At 39.5% G+C, this 22,540-nt stretch overlaps 1 protein-coding gene across 1 annotated transcript; it reads right to left on the bottom strand.

Moving 5' to 3' along the window:
- Window positions 1-213: 213 nt before the first annotated feature.
- Window positions 214-8,493, bottom strand: prss35 (serine protease 35). The gene is made up of 2 exons (XM_088409862.1): window positions 8,318-8,493; window positions 214-2,632 (listed from the first exon to the last, which is right to left on the bottom strand). Exon 2 carries the CDS (start codon window positions 2,612-2,614, stop codon window positions 1,343-1,345), a length of 1,272 nt encoding a protein of 423 aa, XP_088265988.1. The 5' UTR covers window positions 2,615-2,632; window positions 8,318-8,493; the 3' UTR covers window positions 214-1,342.
- Between the last annotated feature and the right edge of the window lie 14,047 nt (window positions 8,494-22,540).

The following is a 22,540-nucleotide window of genomic DNA, read 5'->3' as shown; positions in this document are numbered from 1 at the left end:
CATTTTCAATTTCGCTTATGCTGTTAATTCCGCTTTGTCTTTGTTACTGGGCCCTGCGAGTATCTGGCAACAAATCCAGGATGTACCCAACGTTTTGCATCAGCTGGAAAGGGTTCAGGGCAACCCAAGTCCAATTATGGAAACCTAAATTTAATAGAATATTTTGTTATCTTCATGTTTAGAAATGTACATTGGTACATCAACTTGCATCAATAGCATCAAGAATTTGGTATTTATTAGTTTTTACAAAAAAATATGGAACATCAGCAACCATAAAAAAAAACATTGCATTTCATATTACAATTGTTTTGGTATAAAACAAAATATGGTCAAATTAAAGACTTTGCATCAAAAATCAATTAAATTATCAAGTATATTATTGAAAGGTTCAGTCCAATCTTAGTATAACAGCCCCAAAATCATAATTACAGTAGTAGGCTCCCCTTTCCCTGGAAAAAAAAAAAAAAAAAGCTTAGTTTGATAAATTAGCACCATGTACTTTGGATAAGCACCAGTACAACTATGTGCACAAAGATGAAAGGAAAAAATTACATATAGATGCTACAAAGAAAGGCTGGTGTGTCAATTCCAATTGAAGTTCCTTTAAATCCAGCTCTACTGGGACAAAAAGTGATAGAATGCTATAGACGTAAAAAAACCTTTCAACATACTCATTGCAAAACAGCTTTTTAAAACCTTCATAGCCATCAAAGCCATATCACCAACTCTCCAATAAGAACTTGCAAGGCGGGAAATCTTTCCCTAACCCTTGTTGGAAAAAAAAAAGACATTTAAACAAGCTGATGCAAAGAAAAGTGTCTGACAATGAAAAATGGACAAAAAATGAAAAGCTAAACTGCAGAGCGGAATGATTTTTAAACAATTCAAATACATACAGTATATTTTTCTCAGTTTTTTTTTCAAATAAATTATAAAAGCCACAGTTCTCTTTTTGTGTTACTGAGTTCCTGTTGTTGTCAACACTGAAAGTCTCTAAGGATGTACTGCAGGGGTGTTCAAATTCATCGAGGGCCGCTAGCCTGCATATTTTTGATGTTGCCCTCTCCCATCAGCTCAGCGGAAGCCTGATAACAATCCTGATCATTTGAATCAGGAGTGTTGGTGGATGGAAATATCTAAAACTTGCGGGATAGCAGCCCGAGAGGACAGGGTTTGGACACCCCTGCTATATGGTGTTTGTCGCGCGTGGTGTGTGGTGGGAGGCACGGGCAAGAAGCGAGACAGGCAACATGTTGGTGACAATAGGTGAGGGGTCGGGGAGACTGGGTGTCCTTTGTTGTAAAGTAAGTGGATCTGTGTGGTCTCCTGAAGGACTGTTTTCTTAGGACACCTGGCACTCAGTTGAGTCCCCGTGGACCCAGTAGCAGATTTGGGCGTATTTGAGAGGTGTTATCCTCACTGCAACGTTGTAATCCTGCTGCAGCCCATTTCCATTAACATCCACCCATTGATGACCCGAAAAGACCCCGATGATCTTTCTCTTCCACTTCTTCTTGCCTGGCTCTTTCAGACGAATGTAAACCCCGGAGCCACTGGATCCGGGTTTGGCATCGCAGTACTGGTACAGCAAATCGTTGGACTCCTGCGACACAGAGCAAAATCTGTATACCAGGTTCCCCGGTCGGTCATCATCAAAACCAGAGAAGTGGATTCTTCCCGCAGGAAGCTTCTTGACTGAAGGGATCACACCCAGATCCATATGCTTCAATTTGGGACCACGCTTCAGCTCCAGAACCGCATAGTCATAATCTGCTGTCAGTCCGTCAGACACGCCTTTGAACCAACCCTTAGGCACCTGGGTTTTCTTGACCCTGGTCCACCGAAATGAAGGTTTCTCCGCTTCTGCGCTGCGACGACTACGGCTCTTTCTTCCCTTTCCTTCCTTTCCTTTACGGCTCCCCCCTTTCTCTTCTACTTGCTTCACTTCTTCTTTAGCTCCATCTCCCTTTCTCTTTTTTCCTTTGCCTCTCCCTCCTCTCCCTTTGCCTCCTTTGCCTCTTCGGGACTTTTCCTTAAGAATACCGACACGAAGCTTCTGAACGCCATCCAAATAATCCTTTCCATCATGGATGCAGTGGGCAGCGGTTAAGACGTGCTTTGGTGACACCAGAACTCCAGAGCATCCCGTGGAAATCTTGACAGTAGTGGAGAAAGGATACTTAGTGGAGAAATGCTTATCAGAAATAGTGAAGCGGGTGTCCGTGCCGTACACCTCTCTTTTGTAACGGGACCTGGAGGAGTCATTTCTGGGCCGGTCTGTCACCTCGTTGAGACCTTGCACAGACACAGAGGTATACGTGCGTGTTCCGTTCTCGTAAACTGTCTCGTAAGATAGGAGCTGTTCCAGGTCATTCAGAGAGGGTGAGGGAAGGCCACGCTGACACTCGATCCCGCATGTTCCGCTCACCTCTGCTTTGGCATGAGCTGAGAAGTTGGGACTGCTCAGAGGCAGAGTGCGCCTCTTCCTTACCAGAGGCAAATTCCACTGAGGCCAGGTGTATTCGTCATCAACTGTTGCAGTCAGCTCGGCGGCGACTGCCGCCGCAACCAACACTGTTACTGGAAGCAGCAAACACAGGTGTAGAGGGCCCATTGTCAATTGGGCCTGGTTCTGAAATACAGACAAAGGGGAAAAGGGTTACTGTGTTGACAGGCCTCGACTAAGGAGAGCCCACACTCATGTTTTTGCAGTAAAAATGATGACCAAAATTGCAGTTACAAGCTAAATTTGGATACACTGCCACTGAAGCGGTGTTGGGAGTAATGCATTACATAAGTGATGCATTACATAAATTACACACAATAAAATAGTAATATTGTACTCAATACAAATGAGATTAACACAATGCATTACCATGCATTTTTAGCCTGAAAGTGGTGGTGGGGGGGGGTGTCCCCCCAAATTCGCCAGATCGGAGGAGCAAAGTCCTGGGCAAAATGTTTACTTGCTGATCTACTACACCTGAGATGAAACAGCTGGTTGAATATGGACAATATGTACACAGAGATGGACATACGACCATGGCTTTCAGTTTTTCAGAGATAAAGACAAGAACAATATAATCGTATAAAAAGCTCTTTACTTTGCAAATTAGAACCAATAATTTGACGAGGCGAGGCGATAGTAATGTAAAGTTAGTGAAAAGAAAAGACGTGGAGGATTGCGCTCTCTCGCTGAGAGATGACACTTCGACATCAAGATGGTCAGGATATTTGTTAGGAGATGTACTGCCACTTTTCATTGTGGAGTCACCAAAATTTGGAAACCTTTTCGGCAAGATCCCCGTCGCCAATTAGCAATAATGACAAAGTAAGCTAACGCTAATTTTCATTGTACAATTGCTATAGTTGTGGTCAATGTGTATCATGATGATGCACACAAAATCTCACGTTAAACCGTATATGTTAAAAACAATAACAAATTGTTTCTAAAGCCTAAACAATGCATAACTATGCTGTGAAGCTAAATCATTGAAAAAAATCTGTATCTTGTTATGTCTTTAAAGGGTTACAATACAATATAGAGCAAATGATTTGTACTGTTTTAGGCTTAAGCCAACCTTCCTCTGGATGTGTACCGAGCGGAATGAGCTACATTTTGAATGGTAAATGCGTATTTCCATTTATGGTGATGAGAGTAATTTAAACGTACTGCAATAATAGTGTAATGCATTACATTTCAAATACAGTAACACTGTATTGTTTTGTAACTAATTTCTTTGAAATAACAGCAAACAGTAATAAATATTGCACTGCAGTTTTGAAGTAACTCGCCCAACACTGTTGATTAGTGTAGGAGCATAAACACAATGTTTTCTAAACTTGAATCTTCAAAGAAGCTTTTGCCCAGACAACAGCGATGCACATATTGGTATCTTCTATGTCAGTTTTGTATATGGATTATGCTTAATGACCTGGAATGACATTAAGTTCATGTGCTGACCTCCTAATGTGTTTGAGACCGTTTTGAGTTTGGGAGTGTTTCCAAACCTTTGACTGGCACTGTACATTGTGGTCACAGAGTTGAGCGTTTGATGTCACCAATTCATCTGTTCACACACCTACTAAGTAGGATTGGTTTGCAGGTGTGCAAGTAGGCAGGAGTGCTATGGTTTGTTGAAAATGAATTTGCCATGGTTTTTAAATAATGGAACGTTTTGGAGCCTCTAATTTTACTTATCGATGATCCAAAGCATTTATAAATACAATTCAGGATGAAGTGTATTAAACCACTCCACCTGTCTTTACAAAAGAAGAAGACTCAGAAGCTACAGAACATCAAATCTCCCGTCCACACTCATAACAGAGACATGTTCCCAACTTCCCCCACAAGGCCACACCTTAAGTTATTATTTACACATCATAGCTTCATGCAAAAAATAGCTCTATATAGTATGTTGTTTTGTTAATTATGTTGTTTAAAACGTTTTTTTTCAAACCATCCATTTACTCGGGGATGCCACTTTCCCAAGTTAGGAGGTGCTACTGCCCTGTCGGAAATTTGTGTGGACTCAGTTAAAATCCTCCAGCATTTCGTTATATGTTCTAAAATATACTTATCAATTCATTTCGAAGCCCTTCTACGTATCAGCTCTTTTAACAACAGAAGTGCAAAGAAAATCCTGACACTGATGCCTGCATTTTGATTTGGCAGCATCTACTGTATTTTGGGGTTGCAGAGCAGCTGGACCCTAGTCAACTTTGGGTGAGGGTTGTTGCCGGTTGTTCTCACAAGTAGTAAATGTTCCACTGAAATGTTAGTACCTAATTGTTATCATCTGAGTTTGAAGCACCACTTTTTCCCGGTAGACAGATCCATGCTTGTTAAACTTCTGAGCAAGTGGGTAAATGGTTTATGAAAATAGACACAAAGGAAACAGTGGGAATGGGACGAGATCTCATCACACAAAAATATGAGATTTGGATGCCACAAGATTTCTTGTCCCTGCAAAGCATGAGATCTGTTTTCTTTGGACTGTTTTTTGGTTTGATGGGTCAGAAGTGCAATGGAGAACACAGGAGAATGCTCTGCCGTTTATGGTTTGCATGACATTAAAACACGCCGCCAATACAGTGAGAGGGCCAACTTCAAAATAAAACTCACTACACTATATACAATTTGAACATGAATGCTTTGGTTTGCTTTTAATTTGAAGTTATTCAGCAGCATGTCTTTGTATAACAGCATGCCTAACTTTTCTTTCTACTGCACAAACTGTTGCTCCTGAGTCATAATCTAACCAACACAACATTGTTCTGGTATCATGTACATTGCCAATTCGGGGAGAGTGCTAAAAAAAATTACTTCATTACTATGACACTCTATTGCATTGCATTGATGACTCCTTCTGTATTAAAGTGCAGTCAGTGTCTTGCATAAATTAGCCACTCGAGAGCCCTATATAGCCTGTCGAAAGAAGACAGAATATTTTTCAAAAGCAGTATAATAGACATCAATGACTCTACACATTTGGATACTGACAGCCTAAATACTCATACTAAATAGCTGCAAACCTGCAGGAGAAATACAGGATGATTTGATTACGTTTATGTCATGTGTGTAGGGACATTTTGGTTCTCCAAAATGTCGTTACACACATGACATTACACATTACACACACAGTTAAGATAAGACTTGTAAAACATTGGATGTTGACATTAATACATACTGCATAAACAAGACCAAAAAAATCCACCATACACTGCAGCTACCACAGCTTGGATGCATTTTGTTAAACTATTGGATAAAAGGAAAGGTCTCTGCCTCGCAGCAATCGTTAATGCAGCAGCATTTGAAAAATGAGCCTGTGATTCTCCTGTTTATTTTTCTGTTTACACTTCAGAGGTAGATCGTGGATTTTCTTGCAGTCTGCTCAAAAATAAAAATCATTTTGTAAACGGTAAAATTTATACTAGGCATTATTTTATATGACAGATTTTGAAAAAAATCCTGCCCCGGCTCTTTCTTCTGGAATTAGTCTCGTGAGAAATTTCGTCTCGTAGGTGCAGCCATCAGAAAAACAATTGCATGTCCTGTTAAACACACACACATCTTTTGGGAAACAAAAGATTTTTCATACAGAATGTGTAAATTAGGTAGTAAATAAATCCAAGTTTTCCAAAAATATGCAGCTCACTTCCATTTTTTCTTAAATTGAATAAACGCACACAAACCAGGCTTTTTAAGGCAGGATTTGGACGCCTTATCCACAGTAACTCATCGGCCAGAGGGAGGCGATGTTCACCAGTTACACAGACACGCGCACACACATCAGTTTAAGCGCAGCAATTCTGAATCCGCCGCTCACCATTTCGCCAATCTTTCCTGCAAGTCTGCACAAAATGATTGGTAGCGTTATTCACAGGCTATGGATACACTGGCCACTTGCTAAGTTGTTGCATCAGCTCTATGGTTAAGAGATTTATATGGAGTTTGAGTCACATCTGTGGTTAACGTTGAGGTAAGGATGAACCATGATTCTCAGAATGAGCTCAAGACAGTGGCTTGGAGGTTTGCCACAATGGTTAACCTTCTCTTTTAGTTATGGCCACGTCTGGTTTTCTGTGTCAATAAATGACAGGACACATGTGCAGCATACGCGCTTCTGCCTCTTTGGTATGGCACTGATACAAACATATTCCTGATAATCCAATAAAGAAAAAGCTCTTTTGGATCCAAGTTAATAGAGTTCCGTCCATCCAGCATCCTTTAACTGCAAAGTCGGAAAATGTAATTTTGTAAGCTCTGCTGTGGTCATGATGTCACACAGACAACTTCCAAACACACAAGGAGAAAGCCGTTTGGACGGCGCTGCAGACAGTCTGCTATCTGCTCTTTCCAGTTGGGGGATAAACCTCCGGTGGTGTGGGTTGGAGTGGGCTTGGGGGTGGGGGGCTTCTAAAGACCCATTCCTTTCCCCATTCAGTTATATGGAAGCGCAGTATTGCAATGAGCTGCAACCCAGCATTAGCGCCTCACCGTTCAGCGATGAGATGCAATGACCTCACTTACTCAAAGACGTTTCAAGTTTCTTTCCATGCATGCTTGACAATAGCGCAAAAGTTCAGAGTCTCTACATCATTTGTTTAGATTTCCAAATACTTTACCCTATGTCTAATTTAACCTTTACCGTCATAATCCTACCCACCCATGAAGACTGTACTGATCGAGTAACATTTTGATGTAGTTCACGGTGCAAAGAGACAAGTATCAAAACCAACAACAACAGAAAGCATGTATCAGACCAGTAATGATTAGTTTCTGTACCATTTATGACAATCACTCTTTAAGTTACTACTTTCACCATTTACTGATACCACAGTATAGACATAGACCAAGACCCCCAAAATGCAGAAAACACTTTGAAAATTGCACCAATAAAATGACTGCAAGTTGAAGATTTGGCAGCTGTGTTCTACACAGCCCTTTAATGTAGTAGCCAAGACAACCTGCCAAAAGCAAAGAATCATAAAACAAGCCTCTGAGATTTGCACAATAGCTTTAATAATTGAGACTAAAATGATCTTTGGTGTCTGTTCAACTTCACACTCCCTCGGCCAGATTCAGACATCACAAGTAACACTGGAAAGTCTGCAATAACTCACAAGGGTGGAAAATGACTGATATACAGCCACCAAGGCTCTTAGTCATACGAAACCCTCACACTTGAGTTCAATCTTTTTCCCTTCAAGTAAACTTAGCAGCGTTGCGTGCCCTCTTCGTTTGTGTCATGCCTGTTGCCGTGTACACCTGATGACCGGCAGAGGGCGAAATCGTCCTCGAACGTCTCGAAGAGCACGCCAACCAAGTGTTTATCTTGGAGTTGAGCAATAAATTGCAATGAGTGTATTTTACCCATGTGATCCCAACTTGAAAATGAACTTTTCGTTCGTGAACTTTTCTAAAATAGGTCAATAAAATATTTTTTTAATATAGTGTATGAGTCAAATAAATACCAGCAAGATATCCCTGCCTTTGCAAGGTAGCTATATGAAAAAAGACTGTGCAGCACTGATTAAACGCTATACAGTCATTACAATAAAGTAATGCAACCCCCCCCCCCCCCTCCCCCAAATAGTGTGTATAAATCATTAATAGAATATGCTACTTATGGGTGCAGAAGGATTAAATCGCCCTAAGAAAGACCTACCCATTCAAAAGCAATTATAACAAATCAAATGGTATCGACATATTCTTCTGAAAAAATATATTGGTTTAAGAAAAAAAAACATAATAAACATACCAAACAAGACAGATTGCTCCTTAACTAGGAGGAAAAATACAAACTAGTCCTACCTGCTTGCATCCGATTGATGGAAATAACAAATCCGCAAAATCTTTGTCCTTTTAAAAAAACAAATAGTTACTTCATCCCACAGTTGACATCACCAGGGCGAGAGCTCCTCTCTCCTCATTGCTCCTTCTAAGTGGCTGCAAAGAAAGTTGAAAGCACTTGATGCTGAGGAGGGAGGCAGAGAGGGGGGAGGCAAGCACAATCTGAAAGACTTTTTCCCCCTCTCTCTTTCTCGTGACAAAGCCTTCTCCTCACATGTGGGTGGGGCGAGAGCAAGTGGTTGAAGCAAGTCAACGGTCTCGCATTCAATAGAGGCTACACATCACAGGAGATGTGATGTGTGCGGCCTGTACGAAGCACAAAACAGAAGCATGATCGAGCTTCATTCTGTGCCCGTGGGACTCGACAGGAATTTGTTCCAGTGGTCTCACAACAATAGCATAGGGGCGCTACAGATAAGATTGCTGCATTCGCAACACCTGCAACACTTCGACCTCTGCTGTTGCTATGGTCAAGTCATTTGCCATCTTTGTCATTTTGTGTTTATTACCTTTGTCGAATAAGGTCGTTTTTACTGTTTTGTCATCCATCAATGTATTCTTGTGGTCTGTTTCTCATCCTGTCTTGTGAGGATTTTTTTGTCCAACTGTGCTTGTTTCCCCAGTCCCTTGTGTCTTCCTGCTAATTCCCTCAGGCCGCAGACGCCCGTGTCTTGTCCAGGTGTTCCTTGTTGTCTCATTGATTTGCTTGTATATGTCAAAATACCCACATTTCATACAAGCCTAATTTATGTGATAGTGCATGAGGGAAAAAGAGCAGGTGCACCCAGACGGTATGAGGTGTTTCCCAAATTTCTTGTATTAGCTCAGCTGGGAAAAGTATATTGTGGTATTATTCCAGATGAAGCATACCTGTACTGCTGCCATATTATTCTGTACATCTGTTTTTCTTTCCACTGTCTGAATATGAATACTGTATGGGATCCAGTTGGTCTCAGCAATTTTCAAATCCGTGATTATGTTGCATGGTGTGGTACATCTGGCATGAGACAAAATATAGGCTCTGATGATGTCATTTGTAGTAGAACCTGACCTTTATAGAATCCCTTACTTGGCCCCATCCTTTTAAGCCATCTGTTTATAATATTCCACCACTGATGATAGTGAGTGCTTCTGTCCATGCAGACATGCTTGGGAGAGGAAATCAGTGGTCAGGAAGACTTGGGTGGCCATTTGCCACCTGATGTAGCTTGTTAAAACTCATGATGCAGATCATCATCCGTGAGGGCGATGACCATAAGTGTGGGTGCGTACAATATGCATAAACTACACTGCACAATCCTCTTCATACTGAATGTGCCTGTATCATCTTCTATCAAGCGTCCCGTCATATATTATAAGAAAGTTGCTGATACCTCTGGGGACAAATACTGCATCTTTCCCATTACAGTGAAATTTTTAATGTGGGCGGGAGATTGGCTGGCTGTTTATTTGAACTTGCATTCAAAGTATCAGGGAGTTTATTGGTCAATCGTCACAATGTAGCTCAATGGACCACCATTGCTCATCCCTCGGAACACTTTTTGGTTGTCATTTAGGCAGATGACACAAGTTCCTGGATATGTGACGAGCTTCTCAACATTTGCATGTATTTTGCCTGTTTGGATCACATACAGTGAAATGTACCAAACATGTACTGAATTGTTGCAAATATAAAGTGTGTCAACCTAATGAGAGCCCTCAGCTTGTTTCTCTCTTCATACAAATGTGATGTCAGTCTCAAACATACTTTTGCGAGCTCATCTGGTTTGGTAACAAACAGGTCGAGAATCCATTCTTTGTCTGTTTGTGGGTACTTTTTGGCTGGAAAGTGGTGTTTGAAGTCCTCCCCACGAGATATCAGTATTTTAAGTTGGAATCCTGCTATTGCCTGTTAAAAACGTTCTTTTTTTTCAAGATTGTAAGCTCGTCACCTGTCCCTTGACTGGGCCTTATCCCTTTCCCAAAGATGTCTTACTCTTTTTTTTTCTCCAGGAGTGAAATTTTGGAACTCACGTGACCGTAACGAATCCAAGAAATCTCAGACAAAAAAAAAAAAAAAAAAGTGTTTTTTCAAAACAAAATATCTTTTGGACGCAGATCATATATAAAATGGAAATATTTTATTATTTTGGGTGCCGCCCATGCAGCCCGGTACCAGTTGAACCACGGACCGGTATCAGTCCAGGGACCGACCGGTTGGGGACCTCTGTCTTAGTGTGTTGTTAACGGCTTGGAAGTAGTGCTTTAATGTTCATCTTGTTTTCTTTTAATAATAGGAATTTGACTTTGCCTGAACGAAAGAAAATAAATAAGCTCACCAGTAGGAAAAAAAAAAAAAAAAAAACTCTTTAAACTTTTTAAATCATTAATTAGGATTAATTTAATATGATCCGCTTGGAGTTTGATTTTTTGTTATACAAAAAAATATTTTTTTCCATACAGATTCATCGTTCTTTCTGTATGTTCTGTTTTTTTGTTTTTGTTTTGTTTTTGTTAGTTTTCCCTCTATCGTTGTTAAGTTCCAACCAGGGGCATGCTGGCCATTGAAAATTTGAGGGGAACAAACACACACTCATACCAAAGCACACACACACACACCCATGCAACCCTCTCATTCTTACCTCTCATTCATCCCAGCTCATCACTGCCTTCAAGTTGCCATGGAGACAAAGTTCTTGACACAATTGGACAAGCATTCTCCCAAACGGTTGGAGGTCATCAGCAGCAAGGGAGGATGTGTGATAGGGCAGACCACCATGACTTTGTAGGCTTTAGTAAAGTATTTGTTTATGAGTTGGCTGTCAGTGGGATTTGTGGTTAAATTGTTGACCACCAACAGGAGAGAATGCAACCTCAAATATATGATCTACCGTGGTAAATTTTTTTGCCTGCTTGTACCAACTTTCAAAATGTATTTATCATTTTGACATAGGAACTTTAGTTGTTATTTTTGCACCACAATTTCTGAAAATGTGTCCCATGTATTAAGGAATCCATGTTTGGTCCTAAAATTTCAATTTAATAGTGTTTACTATGGTTTGGATCCATTCAGATTTTATCATTTCAAACAAGCACAGTTAGTGCTAATCTGTGAAAAACATACAGATATATTTTTTGACTGTTTTTCCCCTTAATTTCCTTAAAGAACGAGTAATGTAAACGTGAAATTGGAAATCTCGGTAGGCAGCCTCAAATTTATTTTAGACTCAAGCAAGCTGAGGGCTCACATTACCTTGACGTTAATGGTGTGACAATTTAGTTAAAAAAAATAATTGTTCATTAAGAAATCAAATTTCAACTCTAAAGTATTTTTATATCATTCAATTTTATATCCATTAAAATGACAGCATGGAGGCTTGTCAGCACAACCACCCCAAAGTTCAGAGGTTGCGGGATTAATTCCAGGCTCCAGCCTTCCTCTGAACAGTTTCTCCTCCCTGAGCTTGCATGGCTTTTCTGTGGATATTCTCGACATTCTGACTTGTCTTGTTGTGTATGTGAGTGTGGGCTGGAGTGCACACACAGACACACACACGCGCGCACACACACGCACACACACACACACACACACACACACACACACACACACACACACACACACACACACACACACATATATATATATATATATATATATATATATATATATATATACAGTATATAAATGCCAGTATAAGAAGTAAAAAAATGTCAATGTTACTTTATTTTGAAACTTATTGGAACTTATTTGGAGCTTGAATATCAGTTGTGATGGATGACTTAAAATGTTTTGACATTCATCCACATTTTTATTTTTTGTCAGGGGACGGTATCAGGTCCTAAAAATAACATTTCATTATTGAATTAATGCACTATACTGGTGTCGGTTTATTATTTGTATTAATAATTTATTATTATTATTTACTGGGCTAAATTCTAATTACAAATGAAGATAAAGAGCATTCTGGTAGGGTCTGAATAAATGGTCATAAGCTTCAGTTATATGTAACAGTGTTTTAGGACAACTTCAAATAACTGTGCAATTCTGTTGAAATGAGTCTGCCAGGCTCATCTGTATTTTTCTTTTGAAAGATTTCAAGGATAATTTCCCCGATGAAGAACAAGAACCATATGTCTAGTAGAGGTTCATACAAAGTGCAGTCCATTCATCCTTTATAGTTCATTAATAATATGCTTTTTCAAATAGATTGAAACAGTTTAAAATATTGTATCATGAAACTCAAAGGTGATGTTGTGGTGCAGGATGTTCTGATGTTTCAAACAAAGATGTGAGAAAGGTGGAGATTGAGCACATTGGGCCAGTTGTTAGCATGTAGGCCTCACATCTTTAGATCTCAGTTTCAAATTTTGCCTCAGTCCGTCCTGTGTTGAATTTGTATGTACTTGGGCTGTCACCATACTGTGAAAAAAAAAACATATTTTACATTTTGTTTCCCCACTTTCAGCTTATTTCAAAGTGAAGGGTATTTAAGGGGAAGTAAACAAGAAGGAGTGAATGTCCCTGCTCGCAGCCGTTTTCACTCATTGCTTTTGCTAAAAGCAATGAGTGAAATTTTTGGTTGAGAGGTTGGGCCTGTGCACTGAGGATAGAGGGTCTTTTGTGCCTGGTGTCACACCCTCATGGGAAGTGCTCCTTTTGCACTCTCTGGTGTGGTCAACTTGTAATTATTAGAGACATATTACACTGTGCTAACTAGTGAAGCTCATCCATCTCCTTTGCCATATCCTTGTTGTACGTTTTGTTTTAGCACTTTTTAAAAGGCAGAGTTTTTTTTCCCTTTAAATCTGAGAAAACCCAAATACCCCTTTACATCGTGAAGACATGAAAGGCCACCCGCTCCATTGAACAGACCTATCTAATAAACCCACTCGCAAGGCTGCGCTGGGCCTCATTTCACTTTCACTGGCTTTATTTTGACAAATGAAAGGTCTTTTAACAAGGCTCGGCACTGCATTGCTCTATACAGACCACCATTGATATGGCAAGACATACACACGCGCATGTGCACGCACACACAGACACACACATACAAACATAAACATACACACACACAGACTACCCCAACCACAATGATACACCAACTAAAACTATTACCTGATATATTATTAAATATACATTTATAAAAATATTATCAGATTTAAAAAAAACAAACAAACTAGGGTTATCTGGAAACCAGTTCAGGGTGCCCCCTGGCTACTGCAGGAAGACAGCAGGCCGGAGACCCAAGTGCGGAAGGAGAAGCGGCTATAGAAAACAGATGGATAAAAAAACAAACAAAACAAAAACGCCTGAAAATTGATGGCCATATGAAAATTTGCTTTCTGAACACCGTACAATAGCAGTTTGTTTAAAAAAACAACAACAACAAACTTTTAAATAGTATTAAGCCTTTAAAACACTTTATTGTCTTTGTCATTTAAAAACACTATAATATACATGCCAGTTTTCCTAAAATAAAACAAGAACACCATGTTCTATATACAGTATATATATATATATATATATATATATATATATATATATATATATATATATATATATATATATATATATATATATATATATATATATATATGGCTCTGGCCTTCCTGTGTGGCGCTTGCATGTTCTCTCTGAGCCTGCGTGGGATCTCTCCGTGCGCTTCAGCTTCCTCCCACACTCCAAAATCATGCATGGCAAGTGATGAATTGGACATACTTTAAAATTTTTCATACAGTATACTGCTTGTATATCTTCTAGAATTACTATGCTAACATACAGTCACCGAGCAGATGTCTTATGTTGCCATGAACCTTGTGTTATCAAGCCAACATTTTATAAAGCATTCCACAGCGTGTCTGGTTGTTGCCAGAATGCTGGGGCTGATAAACAAAATGCAGACATAGGTACAACAAATCGAATTTATTACAAAACGTCAAACATTTATACACTATATAAATCTAATCCAGTCCAGGCATTTATTTCATAGTTTGAAATTCACTGAAAAACTGGGGAGGCATTGAAGTATAATCTGCTGCGAACCATGATATTCTGAACAAAGTGCTATATATACAGGTACTTAGTCAGCAAATGTCTGATTATTTTAGAGCAGGGGTCCTCAACCTTTTTATTACCATGTACTGGTCAACACTTGTCAAAGTTCACATCATTTATATCGTAAAACTTAAAAAAAAAAAAAAAAAAAAGAAAATACACCAAACAAAGGCTGTCATTGTCTTTCTCGTAAACATCAGACATCGCAATAACGCAAAGGCTGTCATTGTCTTTCTCGTAAACATCAGACATCGCAATAACGCAAATACAGTGGGCCACCGTGTTACGAGATTAATCCGTTGGCCTCATAAGACAAATTCAACGTATGACGAGCAATCCAAACCAATGTTAGATAGCTAATGCGTTTGGAACCCGAGGTAAAAACATTAACATTGTACATACATTTTAAAAATTGGTACCAAAATAGTATCGTAACACAAGCCACCCATGAAGTATAGAATATAGAATATATATAGAAAGGATTTATTTACCTTTGAGTGGCGCTTGTTATGCCCATATTCTCTAGTAGGGGTAGCATGCTTCGTATTTCTTGAATATCTCAGCTTCATTTCCTTATAAATCATCTTCTTACTTCTCTCTTTAATATCACCAGCAATCTTGGAATCCAAAGCTAACCCTTTCAAGTTTGAATTAAAGATTAAAATGCACTATGAATAGGGTTTTTGTAAGCACTCACAATCGAGGAAAGCTTTACTGTTCCGCCATTTTGAAACAAGCGAATAGCATGGAGACGCCGACCAATAGCAGACCAGCATTGTAGTCACGTGTTGCATGGAAGCAGTTTGACAGCAATAGTAAATAAGTGCAATTACCTAAAAACGCCAGCAGATGTAGGCAAAACAACACAAATACAGCCAACCCCCTAGGGTCATGACTGTTGTTTTTGTCATAAACCAGGGAAAATACAGTAAAGAGGGAATGAAAAAACTCAGTATTCCACATCGCAACATGAAAATAATGTAAGCCAGGGACGCAGTAACACGGGGGGCCACTGTAGGTTATTAAGGTAAGTCACATTTGCAAGAATTACATATCTTAAAAAAATGTACACGAATTACAATGATTTAGGCCTTGTCCACACGTAACAGGCTTATTTAAATTCGCATAGACTTCCCCTCGTTGTTGTTGTTTGTTCATTTAAAAAAGTCACGTCTATATGAAACCGCATTGTGCAGTTTCACATTTTTGGACAAGCCTGCTAAGTTGCTAGGTGGCAGTAGTGTTGCAAATTCTGTCCAATCAAAAATAACTTACGGGTCTGACGTAATCGGTATCCACGTCTTCAGTGGGAAAAAGAGTAGCGTGATGACGCAAATCTCCGTTGAAGCTGGTCACACGCAACCACGAAACCGGAGGCTTGGGCAAATCTCCTTTGGCCGGAGGTTTGGAAACATTTGATTTTTTTGAAAAAAAAAAGCCCGGCCACATATAGTAAATACGGCAAATCGGAGACATTTACCACCAGTTTGCAAGAACCCCGGCTACAGGTATAAGGGCATAAATCAATCATATAGCTGAATTACAAATGCTATTCATTTTAACATAAAACATGAATTAGATGTAAATGAGGCCTTATCAATGCAATCCTTTGCATATGCTAACATATACAAAAGGGACAAACGAAATTCAAATGACCTAAACGCATAAAAGGCAGCACTGTTCTGTATAACATGCTGAAGAAAAGAATTGACATTAGCTAGCATATTATCCACAGTCATAAGTTGTCAGATCAACAGCTAAACTAATGTTGGCCTTATTATCATAAATGACAACATTCTTACAAAGAAAGAACAACTTATAGTCATTCACATTCCAAGTTTGAAAGAGACGGAACAGCGTGTGTGTCACCAACAGTCACTGCTCTCAACAGAAGCCTTCCTCACTACAAAATGTAATATCAACAGCAGCCAGAGATGGTGCCAAATCAACTAAACTCAAGCCAAACATAGCACAAATTAATTAACAGTGGTGTAGTGGGGATTTTTTAAGTGGGTGTACGCGATTCTGGAATGTTTTATATATACATGGAGAACATCAATCATAGGCTACAACACCAGTCTAACTAACGTTAAATTTAATGTTTTACTACTCTCAAATAATCACAGGTTAACGTTATTAAGCATAACTAGAACCGAAATAAAAATTGAACGTGGCGTTGGGAGAAGTGGGTGGACGGCGTACCCCCGCGTACTACGCCCACTACACCCCTGTTAATTAACTCTTAAAGGGATAGTGTGTAAAATTTAGAACGTTTTTCATTACGGCCAGCAGGAGATGCTGCAGCTGCTGCATTTACCATTGTCCATAGCTATAACAAACACGGACCCCTCCGAAATGTTATCCCCCCAAGTAATATATTTTAATGATAACAAGACCTATGATTATATTTAAAACATACTGGTGGTCATTAAGGACACATTCATTTGCAAGTTTTTGAAATTTGCAATCATTTAATTTATTCCTTTTTAATGAAAATCTTACACACTGTCCCTTTATTGGGTGAACTAAATCAGTTCCAAATATCATTATTTCAGGTGCGGCACATGCGATCCAGTGCCAGTTGATCCACGAACCGGTACCGGGCTTCAGACTGGCGAATGGGGACCTCTGTTTTAGGGGATTAATGGTGTTAACATGCAAGTGAGAACACCTTATTAAAATTTTTAGATATTGAGGGCAGCATGAAACAGGACCAATGTGGCAGTTATAATATAGAATACTGTAATTTTCAGAATATAAGACACGAAAACTTAACAGAAAATTTGATTTCGTCATGTATAGGCTGCACCGGACTGTGTATCCTCAAAAGTAAATTTGAAAATACTAACACATTGATACTTAGCAGCAAGTGAGCCTTTTTTTTTTTTTTTTAATTTTATCGAAATGGCACAATATATATTTGACTGATTTTGCAACAGAATAAGAAAGCTATCGCGCTGCCATTGGTGAAATCTGAAAGTGTAGAGACCTTTCACCATGTTTGGAAACAATAGACACCATGGTACTCCATCATGCTGCGCAGAGTGGGGGCAACTGATGAGGGATGGCAGGGGGGTGCTGTCATGAAAAGGAAGTATCAGGTGATGATCAGGTCTGGACTTACACTTCATGGTTCAAGTGACAATTCTGATGTTGTCTGATGCTGTCCCACATTGCCTGTGGCAAACACACATTTCATACCTGGGACTCAGGAATCAGACTTGTCTGTAGCTTGAGCGCGCATACAGGACATATCCAGATATACTTGTGGGAGCAGAGCCTGGAGTTTAATGAACAAAATATCTTGCCACATCATCACATCATACACACACAGAAAGACACGCGTACAGAGATCCAGCCACATTGTTTTTAAGGTGGGAACCTAGGGTGGGGACTTCTAAAATCAAATAAAAAGAGAAGAAGAGAAGAAGAGTAGAAGTGACCTTGGGCAGTCCTGGGTTTTCCTCATGCATGAGAAAAAAAAATTCTCTCCTTCGTATATAGTTTCTGACAAATGTCCAACAGGTGAACCTGGTATTGTACACTAGTATTGGAAACTATAAAATGTCTTTACTTGTGATTTGGTGTGTGAATGATTGCTAAGAACTGTGTGCTCAACAATTGGCTGGAAAGCAATTCAGGGTGTACCCTGCCTACTGCCCAAAGACAGCTGGGATAGGCCAAAGCACACCTGTGACTCTGGTGATGAGAAGCAGTTAAGATAATGAACGGAGGGAGTGCTAGATTAGCTACATTTCCTTGCTTGTCCTTCGAAAGCAGTTTTGTGTTTATCCTGTTCATTTTTCCCTCAATAAAAACACAAATTCAGCCGATCATTTGATGTTCTGTAGCATGCTTTAACTGCTGCATTGTTGTACTTTTTTCGTAAATAAAGCGCTCGAGATGAAATTAGTATTGCTATTGGTCAAAAATGGTCAATTGAGTTAACTCATTGTAAAGTTCAAATACAGTAAAAAGTTAGTTAAAAAACAAAAAACTTATGATTTGTCAAAAATGAACTGGTTCAAACAAGGCCCAACCCTAGTTGGTGGCCTCTAAAATTTTAAGATTGAGATGACCAAGCAACTGTATATTGTCACTTGCAACATTTTATTGTCATCTTTCTAGCCTGCAGCATTAGTTGAGGGCGGTTGTGTAAAAGTTTTCTTTTCTAAGATATAACAGCAGGCATAAATGTAATAGAAAGTGGACTGGCATGAGGCGTTACCATGTAAACACAACTCCCATTCGGTTCATACCACATGTCACTGCTGTATCTCAGGCAATGGCTTACTTATGCAGCTAAGGAAATAAGATGGGTAAAAAATAAAAAGTGTCTTGGGCAGAAGCAGCGAGAGCGCTTTGACAACATGCAGATTGGTATCTTTGAGTTTAGAATAGATCAGCATGTGTTCTGGCATAAAGCTGAGTTTATGTGTGGATGTGTTTGCACTGACTGCCCATATTTTTTTTTCTGCTGCAATAAAAACATAAAAATACCATCCCACATCACACGCCTGCGTGCATATGAAAAATTCCCAACCGATCCTTCGACACTGAAAATAAACCAACAACTCAGCAGAGTACCTGTTGCCTTTTTTTCATGCGCCAGATGAAAAAATGTGGATGTGGGGTTTCAACCCCATGACTGATGAGCTTGTCATTTGCTTCTGAAACTCTTAAAGTACATACAGGGTTAGATGAACACTCTTTGAAATGGCACTTGAGGCTACATGTGGAGCTTGTTAGCTGACCTCTCTGACATGCACTGGGCATTATATGCAGTGCTCATAACTGTGTATGTTTAAATTAACATCCATGAGTGGTGGCCCAGTAAACCATTATCACAACATTGACTGAAAGCTGTGGTCTGGAAACCGGAGAAGTGAATCCAAAGTCATACGGGCTTCTCGTGTTATAGGGGCCTCTGAAGCAGGGGTGGGCTAATTGATGGGCTCAATTGTCAGATTTGATTGTTAAAAAACCAGATGGATGGACCAGATCATTCATGGATGAAGAAAAATAATGAAAATGAGTATGTAAATTATAGAATGTTTTTTTTCCCTGTAATTCATTATTCCTCCGCAATAGTCCATTGAATTATTGATAATTACATACTATTTTCAATTAATCATATAATGTTGTGTATCTAAAACATATGCATATTTTATGTATATAAAACAAATCCTGTCAAAGTGGAAAAAGTGCCACAAAAGTAAAAATAACACAAGCAACAAAATCCTAACAAATTCCTAATGATGTCACACGTCCATGGAAATGTGGGTAAGTTTACAAGTTGTGTGCAGACTGTAACAGACATGTAATTGGTTCTTGATCTTGAACTAACCTCCACTTATTAAAACTACAGTTATTTAAGGGGGGGGGGGGGGGCTGCATTGTGTAAAACAAATATGCCATGGTTCTCAGATCTGCAGCATCTCTGCAATGAGACCTGAGAACTGTTTTGACAAGCAAGACGTGACATTCATCCCTAAGTGTTTACACTGAGTATTCAAAAGACGATATGCTTTCAGTTTACAAAACACATACGAGAGGTGTAATTGAAAAAAAAATCCCACTACAGATATGTTGATGGTGGTTTTGGGTCACAGTCCTTCTGATTCCTTTTCAAAGGTGCTTCTCAATTATGTTTTGCAAAGCCCCCCCAGGATAGAGAAAAGTTTATGTGCCCACCCTACTTGCCCCCCCCCCCCCGCCCCCCCCCCCCCCCCCACACACACACACCCTTTGTAACTTTAACAAAAGAAAAAACAATAAAAAGCAACTTTCAACAACTGCTTTCTACTTATTACAGCGTTTATACAGATTAGTCAGAAACGGACCCCCCCCCCCCCCCAACAAAAAAGAAACAAACAAAAAAGTGCATCAAAGTGCTGAAATGGAAAATAAATGACACCAATCCTTATTTGATTGCAATGGCATGGGTTCATCAGTGCCATTGCCTCGCCGCCCCAGGGGGGCACACCCCACTATTTAAGAAGGACTGACGTAAGGGAATGTGGGGGAAAAATGTTCTTCAGACCAAAATATATTTTGAAATTGTTTGAACTCGCCGACTTTGCACATCTTTATATTTTCCCAGATAGCTTCATTATGTGAATTATGATTTTTGACGTGAGATGACTTACATTTCGAAGTTTAGTTAAAAACTCAGACTTCCTGACCTTTCAAGATTGAAAACATTGTACGTGTTTTATTAATTTTTTTCCCAAACCTTTGACAAGTACTTTTTGTCTGAACAAACAGGTAGCCATTATCTTTAAACTGCTTTCGGGGTCTGCAAAATGCCTCCTGTTCACTATACTGTGATTTCATTATGCCATCATTCTGTGACACAACTTGATTTGTGAGCCCAATTATTACTCAAAATAAATAAGTAAATAAATCAGGCTCGCATGCGCCAACATTAATGGCAGACAGACAGACACCATGGCGAGACGGCTCTTAAATAGTAAATTGGAACATTTATCCATATTTATAATGAAGATGTTTATATATCTACCCCCCCCCCTCTCTCTCTCTCACTGTCTTAATTATTTTAAAGAATGGTACTTAAAGTTTATTCAATTTTTGTTTTTTTGTCACTGTTTGTAATTGTTGTTTCATATACTCTATTGATGGATGGGTTGATTCACTGAACCACTGTAAAATGGCCATTCCTCAAGAAAAGCCACAATGTGTATCCTGCCTAATTATTGAGACAAAATCAGTTGTTCAAACTCAAAGAAACTACAGAACTAATTATGAAAGGGATCCTCCATTGTATGCTTATTGCATTCGTGATTAGCTGTCTGGAATGGTCTTAAAGGTAGAATCTTACCACTCTTCTCTGAAAAATAAACAATGGATGTTTACTAATGAAATATGTCTCAATCAACACCTCTGGGCTTGTGTTAACATGTGGTGGGGATTTTGTCCTCAACCATTCCTCCTCCCACCTGTATTTTGGGTGTGTGTGTTTGTTGTCTTGTTTTTTCGTTTGATCGGGACACGTCATGATAACAGAACAGAGGGCATATGACTGTTATCATCATGTGTATCCCATGCCCCTTCTCTTGAGTTGACATGTGGTTCTCATGTATTAAAAATAATAAAGTTTTCACGTACCCTCTGCAATGTGCTCATGCAGTAATTGATATTTGGTGCACTGAATGACTATTTCTATTGATATTATTGGTCGATGGATGCTCGATTTATGCAGAAGGGATACAGATTTTTTAACTAGTCACTACATTGCCACAACACCGGCAGCATATGAGCAGAGCGACTGGCTAATTTGTTCACTAATAATACTGTAGCTAACAGAGTAAAAATAGAATTTATCCATCCATTTTCTGTAGCCGCTTATCCTCATTAGGGTCGCAGGCTTGCTGGTGCCTATCCCAGCTGGCTTCGGGCAGTAGGCATGGGACACCCTGGACTGGTTGCCAGCCAATAGTTGAGCACACAGACACGAACAACCAGTCGTTGTTCAACACCTAAGGACAATTTAAGTAGTATGTACAATACATCTGCCATGCATGTTATAGAGTATGGGAGGAAGTGCCCAGAGAGCGCCCACACGGGCTTGGGGAGACCATGCAAACTCCACTCAGAAAGGCTGGAGAGAGGTGGATTTGAACACGGGTCCCTGAACTGCACTACCGAACCATGGATTAAGTCGTGCCTTGTAATTTTTTCCCCCCTGTTTATTTACTTATTTTTAGCAACAAGATGACCATAAATCCTTACCCCACCCAGCTGATTGATGGAATGAGAGCAACGCCAAAAAACCCGCACAGTAAAATGTTCCCATGGGTGGTTTCAGCTATAGATGATATTTACTTTTCATTTTAAGAATACTTCACTTGCTGGATACGTTTGCATTGCTGCTAACACGACTGTGTCAGTGGGCTATCAGCAACAACAACTATGCTGCATTCGAACAAGCAAGTTTGCGACCTAATCCAGACAGTAGTTCAAATGTTTGCGTAGCACCAAGAAGAACATATATTTGCTGCGTCGACTGGTTTGAGTTTACCTTGGTGAAAAAATTTCATTGAAACCGTGTTAGCTTGTTGCAAAGGTTTACAAAACGGTTGTAAGGTTATCCTTAGGACATGTTTAGCTTTCCTCTTAATGAGCCTGAC

The sequence above is a fragment of the Hippichthys cyanospilos genome, chromosome 3 (assembly GCF_059441005.1).
Source record: "Hippichthys cyanospilos isolate Australia breed blue-spotted pipefish chromosome 3, RoL_Hcya_1.0, whole genome shotgun sequence".
In the NCBI taxonomy this organism is placed as follows: domain Eukaryota; kingdom Metazoa; phylum Chordata; class Actinopteri; order Syngnathiformes; family Syngnathidae; genus Hippichthys; species Hippichthys cyanospilos.
Note: the sequence above shows the minus strand (reverse complement) of the source record. Positions and strands in the feature narration are given on the sequence as shown.